The following is a 14,166-nucleotide window of genomic DNA, read 5'->3' as shown; positions in this document are numbered from 1 at the left end:
TCCCTGATCCATGTAAACCACGTTGACAAATTTTCCTGAGCCCCAGGTAGACTCGGTACACTAGAGTGGGTATCCCACTACTGTGTAACACGTTATTACCTACTCAGTCGTGAGCCTGTCGAAGGCAAAAGCTGACTAATTCATCCCTACATCCCCTAGTGCCAGCCCAAGGCCTGGCAGCTGCGAGACCTGAAATCAACGTTTGCTGAACAATCATGCAGAGTTCCTTGGGTTCCATCAGCAGATCCTTGCAGGCATGTTTATTATACCTAAAAAACTAAGATTTTCCCATGAAATTTCTTCCCAAACACATAAGGTGCTAAAATCATGGCACCAAGAAGAAGAAGAAGAAGAAGAAGAAGAAGAAGGAGAAGAAGAAGGAGAAGAAGAAGGTGTTCAAGAAGAAATCTCAACATTCCCTCTAACATTCCAGAATCCTGAAGTTGAATGTTAATTATTCCCCCAGAAAATCAGAACAGAGGCAAAGGGTAGAAGTCACGGGAACCACACTTCACAACCAAGATGCTTCCGTTTTCTCAGCAAAAGATGTGTTTATTTGAGCAACTGGAATATCTATTTTCATTTTGTTTTGAAAATGTTAATGTTTCTCACATTATAAATTAGTAAGAGTCTTCATTCTTTGAAAGTATCACCAAAACCACTCAGAACCATAGTGTCAGCAGGACTGAAGTTCTCCAGGCTTATTTTAAGCAACTCTCCTGTTTTATTTCGTGAAAATTTCTAATATGTGAACACACGATAATCTCAACAGGAGACAGCTCCTTCCCCCAAAGGGTATCGCAGATGCCAGGTTTGAGAACTCCAGCATACAACGGAGCTCAGAAACGTTAGCTATCGCTAGAAACCAGGCACTGAATTGACATATTTACACGTACTTTGATTTCAGATTTTTTTTCTTGAATGACTGTCCTAAATGAAAAATTAATGAGGGGGAAAAACATTACAGAATTACCATGACCCTTAGGCCACAAAGACTTCCTTTACTTAAGAACCACCGAGAAGACATAGAAACACTTGTGAACTCATGTCACAGTATTTCCTTCATTTAGGAATTGTGTAGCAGTAACGGCCTGTCCCCTCCCACTCTGCTCCAGAACCCACTGGCAGCCCCTGCCACACGTGGCCTTCGACAAATACCTTTGGCAAACAGCCCACATTTTTGTCAAAGGGATTTCTCTCAGAGGTAATACCCTGGAGCATCCCCGAGTCAAGGATGGATAGAGTTTGAGGATAATTGTGCATCTTTCCACGCTGCAATCCAGGGTCCCTGGGGGCTGAGCTTCAAGGGCCCCACGGTAACCTGCTTGGAAATACATTCTCAAGCCATTTTCTCCTTCCTGTTGGATTTCCCTGCCCTTCCCCAGTTTTACTCATTTCTCTATTTTTTTTTAATCGCCTCCTAAATTGTGCATTCTCAATAGGAACAGTGTCATCCTCCAGGAGGCAAAATCAGTTTGTGGGGGGAATGGGGCTGGGGAAAAAAAAATCTTACTCTTTTTATATATCAAGCTCAGATTACATACTGTCTACAGAGAAATATGCAGTATATCTGTGGCATTAAAATGTCTCAGGTGGGAATAATTAGGGGAAAATACCTTAAAAACTCCTCAAAGAGGAGATAGTGAAAGCAAGATTGAATAATCTTGTGTTAAATAAACCACATACACTGAGCTCCCTGGCCCAGAGAGCCCCCAGAGGAACACAGGCTAAGATTCAATGCTAATACACTGCCGAGCACTTGTGTGAATTACTTCATTTAATCCATTCGACAACCTGTAAGGCAGGGAGTATTAGGTCCATTTAACAGATTAGAAGTAAAATGACCTATTGAAGGCTATAGAGCCAATGAGCCTAAGACTTGGGGTTAGAACTCCGGGTTCCTGGGGGCTGGGCTCTTGGCCACATGTTAGGAGAACCATCTCCAGTGTTAAGCCCAACATGGTGCAGGGAAGCAACTCTCTGTCAGTTCCTGTTGTTAATGAAAATAAATCAGGTTTCCATGAATGGACCAAACGGTGGTGCTGTCCCATAAGTGACCCTATAAACAATCCAAATGGATAAAAACATTACTTACAAGATGATGGTTTTGAATGTCCCAACTCAATGCTGACCTCAATGGAAAGCAAAGGGTACTTGATAATGATTCTTGGCAGAGGACAGGAGGGTCGGGGACAGGGGGCAGATGGAGAAATGGTGGTTTGGGAACTGGGAATTTCAGCAGAAGAGAAACCCTCCTTGGCAAGAGGCTGCCTGGAGCCTGTGTATGGACGCCAGATCAGCCTGCCCCTGGCTTTTCCTCTTTCTTCTCTTCATTGGATCTGCACCCTGAGCCAGTATAACCTGGAATTCTACTGTAGCAAAACTGCTCCCTCGGTATAAGAGCATCATGGGCAGAAGCCCATGTGGCTGTATGGGAGCCAGCCTTGGAAGAAGACCCAAATTCAAATCGTTCCTTTTTCAGCAGCGTGACTCCCAGCAAGTTTCTAATGGCTCTGGGCATCAGTTTCATCTTCTCTACAGCTCCTCCCAGCTCTGAAGGCCTCTGAGGTCTATAATCGGCCAAGTGCCTCTCCCAGTGCTGGGTCCTTAAATCCCATAACCTGCTGTTATGTAATTACTGCTGATCAGTTTGATTAGTTTGATTAGGCCTGATTACTAAGGCCTTCTGGGTTCCATTTTCTGGACTGACATCACCAGGTGGAGAAGCATCCATGACTGATACATGTGGGGTGAGATAGAGCAAAATCTGGGATTCTAGCAAAGGGTAGGAGTAGGGAGTAGGGAGATAAACTGTGATAGTGCTAAGTGATTTTCCATTAGTACAGATGGTCGGGACTGGATGAACACATTCGCCTAGTGCAGTATGTTGGATAATATTTCACTCCATCCCTTCAAAAAGACACCCATAAAGGGAGAAATGGGCATGACTTGCTAACATAAGTTTACAAAGAATCTAAGGTTCAATGGCAAAGAAACTCGATGTCAGGCTGCTTGCTCCTTAAGAAAGCCGTATGTGGCAATTTTTAAGAAGGGATCGGCTCTAAGAACTATTGTTACTCATATGTACAAAGCAGGAATCCTACTGATGTTGCCCAAGGAGGGATATAATAAACTATGAAATGATGCAAAAACATTGGATTGCTGATGGTTATATTGATATGCAGGGCTTATATGCCCCAACTCAACTGTTACACTCTTAGAGGGTTCGAACAATTTTACAGGTCTCTGGAAGGAGTGTGCATGGAAGAGAGGAAAAGGAGATCCTAGCCCAAGTCTTCAGCAAGGAGAGAAGCCCACCGCAGGAGGAACTCAATCAGAGCCTATGCACGGCACACTCCGCACACATTTTTATTCTTCATAAACTACAAGCAAGAAGTAATTTTGTTCCTGAATTATAACCCAGTTTTTTCTCCCAAGAGCACATTTTCAAACTCCTCCATCCCTCTGTGACAGAATGAAAAGTCCGGCCCAACAAGGCCACAGTTTGGATGACACCATATCTGTATCCGATGAACCCCTAAAACCAGAGGTGGCCCGAGACCTCAGTATTGGCATCATCTTGTCACCAGCAAACCTTTTCTTGGTCAGTGTCCCCAAAGGTGAGCACCTTTCATCCCTGTGGATGTGCATGCGTGGATGTAAGTTAGATCACTGATAGGTTCCTGATATCAGGTAATGGAGCACAGACAGCAATGTGCCAAACTTGGGCGTGGCCAGATGCTCAGACCCAGACAGAGAAGTCCCAACCGTGGACTCATCTGATCCTGCTAGAGCTTTAGGGAAACGTCACCGCCATAGTTTGCAAAGCACTCCCTCACACATTTTCTCCTGGGATTCTAACACTAATCCCATGCAGTGGGCATCTGCAGACAGTAGGACTAGTGAGGTGTCTGAACCACACGGTTAATGCGGTTCTCCTGACAGCTCATCCAATGCACTTCCGACAGACCCACAGCGGTCTTGGGACACAGCCACAGCCACATGGTTCTGTGTCTACAAAGGGTTTTTAATCAATCCACACTGGAGGACCTTTCCTTTACTTTTTTTCATATTGCTCAGTTGTTGTTGTTGTTTTTGTTTTTAAGATCTTGTTTACTTATTTGACACAGAGAGAGAGAGAGTGCAAAAGCACAGAGAGCAACAGAGGGAGAGTTGAAGAAGCAGACTTCCCACTGAGAAGGGAGCTCCATGCAAGGCTCCATCCCAGACCCTGGGACCAGGACCTGATCTGAAGGGAGACGCTTAACCGGCTGAGCCACCCAGGCATCCCACATTGCTCAGTTTTAAAGAGATGTAACAAATTCCCTTTCATTCTGTCAAAACTTCAAGACCCAGACAAAAAAAGAGATAGCAGGACCTTGATTCTTTGGAAAATTCCATTGGATCCCCGTGGACCTATGAAACTTTTAAACGTGGATGGACTTCTTTTTCATGGAAAAAAATTTAAAGGGGAGCTTCCTAATAATGCAAGTATAATAATGAAGTATCCAAGTTAACTGCAGGCAGCCTTCATTCTTCAAGCAGGAGAGGAAGCCTAGTCATCAACTGGAAGAACAGCAGGACCTTCGTCTTCCCTCCAGTGGCGTAAACCTCCTTTGGAGGAATCTCCTTAACACAACGCAGTAGGCTCAACAGTGCATGCTTTTTCTGCCTGCTTGGTTCCTCATTTGCATATTATTATTGCATTTGCCAGACTACCCAGATTTCGTCATTTCAAGTGTCTCTCTCCATAGGAGAACTGCAGCTCATCTGTCTCAACAGCCAAGCACAAAGCTTGGCACTTGACTCAGCGTGTGCAACCTTGACACGAATGACCTTAGCACGCTAAGCTACACCTCTGTACTGTTTGCCATTAACCAGACAAAAGCCCAAGGTGGAGGAAGCTCAGGTACGTTGTATATGAACCCATGAACCAAAAATCCTGTTGAGCTCTGCCAGTGGTTCTCAAGCCTGGCTTCATTCATACTGGAATCACTGAAGGACCATGCCTGGACCCCCAGAGACCAATGGCATCAATTTCTGGGGTGGGGCCTGTCATCTGTTTTCACGTGTGTGCTCTATGCTGTTTGTGCATGTTTAGTCCTTTATCTTATTTTATTTTTTTAGTCTATTATTTTTTTAAGTATTTTTTAAAGATTTTATTTATTTGACAGAAAGAGATCACGAGTAGGCAGAGAAGCAGGCAGAGAGAGAGGAGGAAGCAGGCTCCCCGCTGAGCAGAGAGCCCGATGCGGGGCCTGATTCCAGGACCCCGGGATCATGACCTGAGCCGAAGGCAGAGGCTTTAACCCACTGAGCCACTTTAACTTTTTGATTTTTTTTAAAATTTGAAGTGAAGAGGGCCATAATACCTATATATATTCTCTTCCCTGTGATCTTCCAACTGTTAATATTTTTGCACGATTACCTCCTTCTCTGTCTTCCTGTGGGTATATACTGTGCTCACATATACACACTTGCATGGTCTGTATGTGTGCCCACAGTGGAAAGTAAGTTGTTGGTATCATGACACTTGAACTACTAAAGAATACACCGTGTGGCTCGTGAAAAATAGAACATTCACCTCCAGAGCCACAATGCAATGACCACACTCAAGAAATTAAATTTTGACATAACAGTGTTATCTAACAGGGAGTCCATGTTCAAATTTTTTTAACTGTCCTTATAACAATATCCTTTATTGTTATTTCTTTTTTTCAATCTGGGATCAAATTAAGAATCATGAAAGTCACTTGTGTTTTTTCCAGCTTTACTGAGACATAATTGACATACAACATTGTGCAACTTTAAGTGTCCCATGTCATGGTTTGATGCACACATATGTAATGAAATGGCTACCACATGAGGTTCATAATCATAACCATGTGTGTGTACGTGTGTGTGATGAGAACTTTCAAGATCTACGCTCTGATCAACTTTCAAATATACAATACAGTATTGTTGACTACCGTCCCCGGGCTATACAGTAGACCTTCAGAACGTATTCATCTTATAACTAGAAGTTTGTACCTTTTAACCATCTTCACCCATATCCCCCAGCCCTGAGCCACTGGCAACCACCAATCTGATCTCTGTTCCTAAGTTCAGTTTTTTTAAGATTCTACATATCAGTGAAATCGTACAGTCTTCGTCTTTTCTCTGCCTGACTTAGATTTCTTAACATAATACCCTCAAGGTTCATCTCTGTCCGTGTCATCGAAAATAGCATGATCTTCTTTTTTATGGTTGAACGGCATTCCATTGTGTGTCCATACCACATTTTCTTTATCCATTCACCCACCTGTGGACATTCACATTATTTCCTTATCTTGTCTGCTGAACGTTTTGCTGCAATATCCACGGGGGTTCACATTCTTTAAGACAGTGGTTACATTTCCTTCAGACAGACCCCCAGAAGTGGGATGGCTAAATCATCTGACAGTTCTATTTTGAATTTTTTGAGGAACTTCCATACTGTTTTACGTAGTGTGAAAACTGTATACCAATCTACCTCCCCACCAACGGTGCACCAGGGTTCCTTTTTCTCCATATCTTCACCAACACTTGTTATTTCTTGGCTTTCTGACAACAGCCATTCTACACATCCCTGGGGCTTTAATTTGCATTTCACTGATGATGAGTAGACGTTGAGCACTTTTCATGGACACGTTGGCCACATGTGTATCTTCTCGTCTATTCAGGTCCTGTGCCCATTTTTTAATAGGATCATTTGCTTTCTTGTTGTTAAGTTGTAGTAGTTCCTTATATATTTTGGAGATTAAGCTCTTACCAAATATAGGATTTACAAATATTTTCTCCCGTTCTGCAGGATGCCTTTCCATTTCGTTGATTGCTACTTTTCCGTGCAGAAGCGTTTTAGCTTGGTGTGGTCCCATTTGTTTACGTGCACACACTGCATCGACTACAGCATTGGGCTGTCATGGCCCTTTGAACTGCTTTAACTGAAACCCTTCTTGTTTATTCTTCCGACAGGGACCGTTGCGAAGGCTGTGCCAGACATCTTGCGGCATGTCCCACAATGTGAGTTTGTTTATTATTTCTTCATGATTGGATTCAGGCCATTTTAGGCACGACTGCAGGTATGTTGTTCATTTCCACTGAATTATTCCGGAGGAGGGTAAGGGCAGTGAGATTCATTATGCACAAATTCGATGACTGATTCAAGACACGTCTGCCAGATTTTTCTTCTTACCTAGGTGATTCACACGTATATCACAGTTTGAAACGTCTCGCTGCTACTCCGTGTGCACATAACCTGCAGACCAGCTGCTCTGCTTTCTCCTGGGGATTTTTTTTTTTTTTTAAGTAAGTTCTATGCCCAATGTGGGGCTCAAACTCACGACCCTGAGATCAAGAGTCTCCTGCTCTACTGACTGGGCCAGCCAGGCACCCCTCCCCTGGGGACTTTTCAGAAGAGCAGCTGTACGTAGCGCCCCACCAGGAAGGTAGAGTTTCAGTCTCTGTTACCTTTCTTCCGCATCATCTGCCATTGGGGACAACGGTGACATGGTGAAGACAGCAGTAGGACACAGATCCCAGCTCTGCTGCTTAGGTAGCCCCAAGGGTCTGGACAAATGACGTAACTTTTCAGAACTTGTTTTCATTTCCAAAGGAGAGACGCTGTACCCTCCCTTCCAGCACCGATGGCCACCTGCCATGAGCCTAGCTCCTGGACAGTGAGGTACTAGCCACCTGGGGTCACAGACCCTCCCAGCACACCCCTCCCTGGGGTCCAAGGCACCTGCTACTCTGATCACTTGTGGTCGAGCCCTTCCTTGACTTCTTCATTCGACTTCAGTGATTTGAAAGTATCATAAAAAAAGGAAAGCCAGGAAGAAGGCAAAGAGTTCAGAAAAGGGGAAGAAAAAAAAAACAGAACGAGATCATTAGAGAGAGGAGAGGGGCATGAATTTGATGAAAGGGGCAAGAAGAAGGCAGATTAAATAGGATTGAGAGGAGAAGCAACAAGGAAACAGTATTTACTGACTATCTGCAGTGGTTGGGGGAGGCCACTGAGAGGATGTGATCGCTGGGTGACTGTAGGGCTGGACCTCACTTACTCTCCACCCCCCGCCGCCCCGTCCTTGGACTGTGCACTCCCTTGTCCACCGTATCCACAGTGGGAGCTGTGCCAAAGACGCAGCCTTGCGATTAAGGTGCTGCAGACGTTGTCTGTATTGTGAATATTACTGAACCCCATTAAGGACTCTCTGAAATCCTTTAAGATTCTGGAGAGTGGGTGGGGAGACCTACTCATCTTTCAGTGCCAAAGACAAGCCTTGAATATAAGTCCCCTTGCTTATGAAAACTGCCACCTAGGGATCTAGAGTGGCCCACCTCCTTTTTCCGTTTCCCCCTGCCCTCTCTCTGCAGAGGAGGCCAGTTTCAGATTTAACACAGGGAATGCCCAAGGCTGCAAAGCAGCACAAGGCAATGTTTAGGTGTTGTCCATCATCACCTCAATTAAATTTCACAACAGCCCCGGGAGGTAGGCCTGACTATCTCTACACCAGAAATAAAGAAACTGAAACCCAGGAAAGTGAGCAAATTACTCCAGGTTACACAGCCAGGAAAGAACAGACTGGATTAAACCCAGGTCTGACTCCGAAGACCATGCATGCTCTTGCAGCCGAATAAAGACGGGCACAGTGATACGGCACCTCACACCTGTCAGGACAGCTATTATCAAAGAAAAAAAAAAAAGACAAAAACAGAAACCAAATCAAAACCAAGGGAAAGAGTGTTAGTGAGGATAGCGAGAAACTGCAAGCCCTGCATGGTGTGGGCGGAAATGCAAAACGGGGGAAACGCTGGCATGGGGGAAACAGTGGAAAGCAATATGGAAGTTCCTCAAAAATTAAAAATAGAGCTACCACATGATGCAGCCATCTCACCTCCGAATACGTATCCAAAAGAACTGAGATTGGGATCTGAGCGATATTAGCACTCCAGGTTCCATGGAATACTGTTCGTAATAGCCAAGACGTATGGACGAGCTCCTTGTCCGTCGACAGATGAATGGAGAAAGAATGTGGAATACTGATCAGCCTCTCCAAAGAGGGACTAGAGAGCCTTCAGTCGATAGGCTAAGACCTAAGACTCAGCCCCTTGCATTCCAAAGTACTCGCTGCTGGGTTCTTGTGCCCCACCTCTCAGCCTTGCCTGCCCCCAGGTCCCCAGGGGCCAGCCCACCTCCGAATGCAAACAGGGGGTATTTCCTGTGATCATGTCCCCTTGGTCCTTCAACAGGTGGGTGACCAGACGCAGCTAGCTGCTGCGAGGTGGTGAGGGCACAGGAGGCTGTGACAGTGCCCGTCCAGCAACAGTACCAAGAGGACCAAGAGGAAGCCAGCATCTCTCCGCTGACAGGCTAGGGAGGGGGAGTCCTGGGACAAAGTCAGAACACAACAGTGGTTTGGGCTTTTAAGGAGACCCCTATTCAGATTCAGTCAATGACTATTCCGTGCCTGGTATTGGGCTCATTTCATTCACAGGTTTTGAGCCTGAACACCGCTCTGTGACAGGGCCCTGTAATCATCCCAACCTCCGGGCCACGCAAAATCGCAGAGGCCTCAGGGGGTCCAGATGCGAGCTCCAAGTCCAACGCGTTCTCCACAACAGCAGGATCCTTTTCAAGCTCAGGAAGCAGAGAAGGGATCAGCCTCACTGAGGTCAAAGCATGGTCTCCCACCCTGTCCCCTCCTCCCTTTAGTCCATTTTAGGACTTCTACAAGCTATTCTTTTCACGAAAATCCTTCTTGTGGCTGTGGTGATTGTGGTGATAAGATAAAGTCATAGCAAGCAAAGTCCTGGGGAGCCTTCCCCTCACCCAGTCAGTGCATGCTTGCCTGCTAACCACCACAGATCCCGCAACCTGCTAGAAACAGAACGCCGAAGAGTACCATGGCCCTATCCCCCAAGTAGCTCTCGGTTCAATGGCAGAGACCAGTGAGCAGATCAATTTAGTGTAAGGTGCAAAATCCTACAGCTGGGAATGTTGCAGAGGAGGGCGATTCTAGCTCAACTTGGGGTGGGAGCAGTGGGGGGGGGGGGGGCGGCGGGCAGCGAAACGCTTCCCGGAAGAAGCCATGTCAGAGCTGGGTCAAGGTGAAAATGAGTAGCCAGGAAAAAATAGGGATGAGCATTTAGGGCAAAAAGAGCATGGTTATGTAGGGTGGGGGTCTTTGGTCTCCACATTTGCTGTAGTCTACCCTCAGGACGGGAATGAGGCGGGGGGGGGGGGGGAGGTGGGGATCGCATCTCATGGGCCTGATTCATTAAAAAAATAAAATAAAAGCGTGCACTAGACTGTGAACCCACAGCCAGCCCAATTTCCTGGCCCCCTTATGCTATTAGCTACAGCCCAGAACAGGATAATGGAGGCTTCGAAGCACGAATCACAGTGCCTCGCAAAATCCTGAATCATCAATGAAAAGTTCAATTTGTTCATTTGACTGCACTTGACGATGGCTTTACAGTGCATCCACTAACTAGGTAAGCCTCAGTTTTAGGAGTTCACACCAAGCCCAAGAACGTTTCCTATATAATTCCCAATGAATCAGAAGCTGCAATCCCACCACCCTGCGTGTCCCAAACACCGTGCTTCCCTGGGTTCTGACTAGTCCCTGTTTTGTTTCCAAACCCCATTTCTAGCCATTGCCAGCTGTGAGCTAGCACGTGGAGGCAGAGGTATTCTTATGAGCCTTTTGTTTTCAGGGAGGTGAGGGGCACCCAGTGATGCCCAGTGAAATAGCAGAGGGTCAGAACTGGGATCCAGCTCAGAAACACAATTGAAGTCACTCACTGTGAAACTCATTGAGGTCGACATGGTCTGCAAGCAACACTGCATTCAGATGTTAGCAGCCAAAAGAGCCGCTGTGTGATCTTGGACAAGGGGTTTCACTGAAGTTTTCTTACTCTCATCTCTAAAACGTAGACAGTAATTCCCACCTCATAAGATCCTAGAGAGAGTTCAATGAAATAAATGATTGGCATGTCTGAAAGCATCTGGCTAGGTCTTCACCTCTTCCTTATGCCACACTCTCAGATTTTCCTGGTCCTCTCTGGGAAACAAGGCTACAGGTTTGGGCATTCTCAAATCTGCTTCTGTGTGATGGAATAATCCAAAAGAAGGATAAAATCAAGGCTCTGTCATTAACAGGCCTTAGCTATCCCTCCCCCAGGTTGGGCAAAGCAGCGCAGGGGTGCTGGCTAGGAATGGTGGGAGACGAACAAAGAGGGACCCCACAAGCTACAGTGGAACCCCAGGTTTGGAAGTCAGCCAATAAATAGTGAACGCCATTTACACGCAAAAAGACATATTGAGTCTCTATATGTTTGTGTGCACTCAAATCCGTACCTTTTTTTTTTTTTACTATAATATTGTAGTATCGATTTAACTAATCAATTAATTTAACTGAACCCCCTTCGGTTCATTTTAACTAAACACAGTGCTAGAAACAGAGAAGAATATATTTTTCATCCATTTTTACCCCCCGAAGAAAGCAAATGGAAGAGTAACCCTTGCTAGCCCTTCTCTCCAGCCACTAACACCTGCAAATTCAGGCAGAAGTGGATGCCAGACGCTGGACCATCCCAAATCTATGTTCTTGACTGGATGCCCCTCTCTCTGCTGCCAGTTCCTCAGTTTCAGGGAGGCATCCTCTCCAAGCTTCTATAACCTCTCAGAAGAAACCTGTTGCCAAGTCTGAGGTCCTGTGCAGCCGCCCCCACCTGGTGGCCAAATCTGGAAAAAGCCACTGCAACCAAAGATGATTGGCAGGTGGCAACTCCAAGGCTCCCTGAACTCTCCGGGACCACAACAGTCATGGGTCAGTCGGAGGAGGACACAAAGGAATATTCACGACTAAAGGCACAGAAAGGGTCAAAGTTATGGCCAATTCCCCGCCAAAACCCTGGTAACGTAGGGCTTCCCAAGAAGCAGCCATCAGAATGACTAAGCCACAGACAGGAGGCTAGGGGTAACTGGAAATGCCCTGCCAGCCCTGGGGTGTATGGTGACAGCTCCGATTTTCTCTCTTGGGTGAGGAATCACCACTACCATCCTCTCCCCTCTCCCCCAAGTGCAAGAAGATTTCCTGTCCCGAGTGTCAGTGCAGAAGATAGTTCCATCTTCCTTCCCTGGCAACACATTTTCATCCTGACTAGCAAGGAGACGCTTCCTAGGGGAAGGGTGCCTGGGGTCAAATCTCCAGCCAGGCCCCATCATATGGCCCGCAACCGCACCCTCGTCCAGCCAAAGTGAGAGAAGGGGCAGCAGCTGACCTTGAGGGGATATCAGGACCAAATCATGGAGACGCCTCAGCCAAAATAACCCCCAGCCCTCATCTCCTGGCACTGTTAAGCCCCAGCTCCTCTGTCTAGGCTGAAGCCGGCGAGATTCTCATTCTCTTATATTCTCTCTCCTGCTCATTAACTCCCATAAAAATAACCCAAAGACACTCATTTTGACCAGTCCAAGCCCCCAACTGGAGCAACACCAGGTTCTATACCAGGATGGAGCCCAAAGGAGTAGCACAATCAAGCGATTGATACCCGCGTTCATGCACGCGCTCCCGTGCGCACACACACACACACACACACAAACACACCACTGTGGGCAGTGTACCACTCCCATCCCTAACTCCGGGATGCATCATCTAAACTCAGTAGCGATCCCAGGAGAAGGGACCCACCCCAAGCAGAAACACGGAGCGTATGGAAGGGATCCGCTTTATCCTGTTCATCCTCCACGTTAATTGGAAAAGAAACATCATTCTTTTAAGCTCCGATACCAACATCCGGAGAAGGTGCCATAAATGCGCACCCGCGCGCACACAAACACGCCAATCCGATCTCCAAATTAGCTGGGGAACCACGCTTGGATCCTCTAAGCCGTGGTGCCCAACACCTAGAGAGTGGCTCACAGACACACGGACACACACGGCGGAGAAACACGGATGATAGACTGTTCTCCTCAGCCGACGGGCGCCCTGGGCTTTAAGGCCCCGCAGCCGTCCTGGCTGGAGCCCCCACCCCGAGCCCCAGCCCCTGCCGCCGAGCGGCTGTACTCACACGAGCGCGTGGTAGAGCAGCGCCCAGCCCCGTGGTCTCTCGAGGGCGTCGTAGATCAAAGTTTGGATGCGCCGGTACTTGGCGTTGTTCCTCTTGACAGGGCGGCTCAGGGGGGTCTTGGCCAGGAGCCCGATGCCCTGCGGGGTCCTCCGCAGACCCTCGTCGCGGCCGCCGCCCTCCAGCAGCAGGGTCCCGTCTTTGTCAGCTCCGGCCCCGAGCGCCAAGGTGACTTGCTCCACGTCGCCGGGCGCCAGCCCCACTTTCCGCTCCTCATCGCCGGCCGCCGCCGCGTCCCCTCCGGCGGGGTTAGCGGCCCCGCCGCCGCCGCCCCCGTCGCCGCCGCCGGCAGCCGCCCCCGCCGCCCCCGCCGCCCTGCGCGCCTTGAGCCCCATCTGCCTCGCCCCCGCCGGCCGCTTCGCCTTCTCCGCTGCTGCTCCGGGAAGAAGGGGCGCTCCGGGTGCGTGGATGAGGCGGCGGCGGCGGCTGCAAGCCCAGGAACTCCAATGCCATGATCCGCGCGCCGCTCCCCACCCACCCCCCCAAAAGCAAGCAAAGGAGGGCCCCCCGGGGGGCAGGGGAGGCCAGGCAGCGGGAAGGGGTCACATCCCGTACGGGTCAGCCGCGGGACCCCGAGGGGCGCGAGCCGCGGACTGCGGGGAGCGGGCGAGGGCGCGCGAGGCTGGCGCGGAGGCGCTAGGGCGCGCAGCGGCGGGAGCCTGGAACCGGCGCTCCGGGGCGGCGGCGGCGGCGGCACCCGGGCCGGCGAGCCCGAGACAGCATCGCAGTTTATTTACAAGCCCGGTGCCAACCGCCCGCCAGCCCGCCAGCCACACGCGCCGCCGCCGCCTCCGCCCTCCTCCGCACTCCCCCCCGCCGCGCCCCTCCCCGCCCGCTCCAGCCTCAGCCCCGCAGCAAACGCCTTGAGCCAGCGCGCCGCGGGCCGAGTGCACGCCGCCGCCCCCACTCCCTCGCCGGGGTGGGGCCCCATTGTCCCGCCCCGTCGCGGCGGGAGGCCTTCGCGGCGCCCCGCCTCCCCCCCCTCCGCCGCCCCCCACCTCGGAGCACCCCGCG

At 48.9% G+C, this 14,166-nt stretch overlaps 1 protein-coding gene across 1 annotated transcript in view; it reads right to left on the bottom strand.

Annotated features, from left to right (window-relative positions):
* The window catches only part of KCNQ3 (potassium voltage-gated channel subfamily Q member 3), a 295,260-nt gene extending 281,758 nt beyond the window's left edge, over positions 1–13,502 (bottom strand). The window contains exon 1 of the mRNA XM_046025609.1: positions 13,096–13,502. Within this exon, the coding sequence (XP_045881565.1) occupies positions 13,096–13,487 (392 nt within the window). The 5' untranslated portion in view covers positions 13,488–13,502. The remainder of the gene's footprint in view (positions 1–13,095) is intronic.
* Between the last annotated feature and the right edge of the window lie 664 nt (positions 13,503–14,166).

Source organism: Meles meles, chromosome 1 (assembly GCF_922984935.1).
Source record: "Meles meles chromosome 1, mMelMel3.1 paternal haplotype, whole genome shotgun sequence".
Lineage (NCBI taxonomy): Eukaryota > Metazoa > Chordata > Mammalia > Carnivora > Mustelidae > Meles > Meles meles.
The sequence above is the reverse complement of the archived record's forward strand: the minus strand, read 5'-3'. Positions and strand labels throughout refer to the sequence as shown.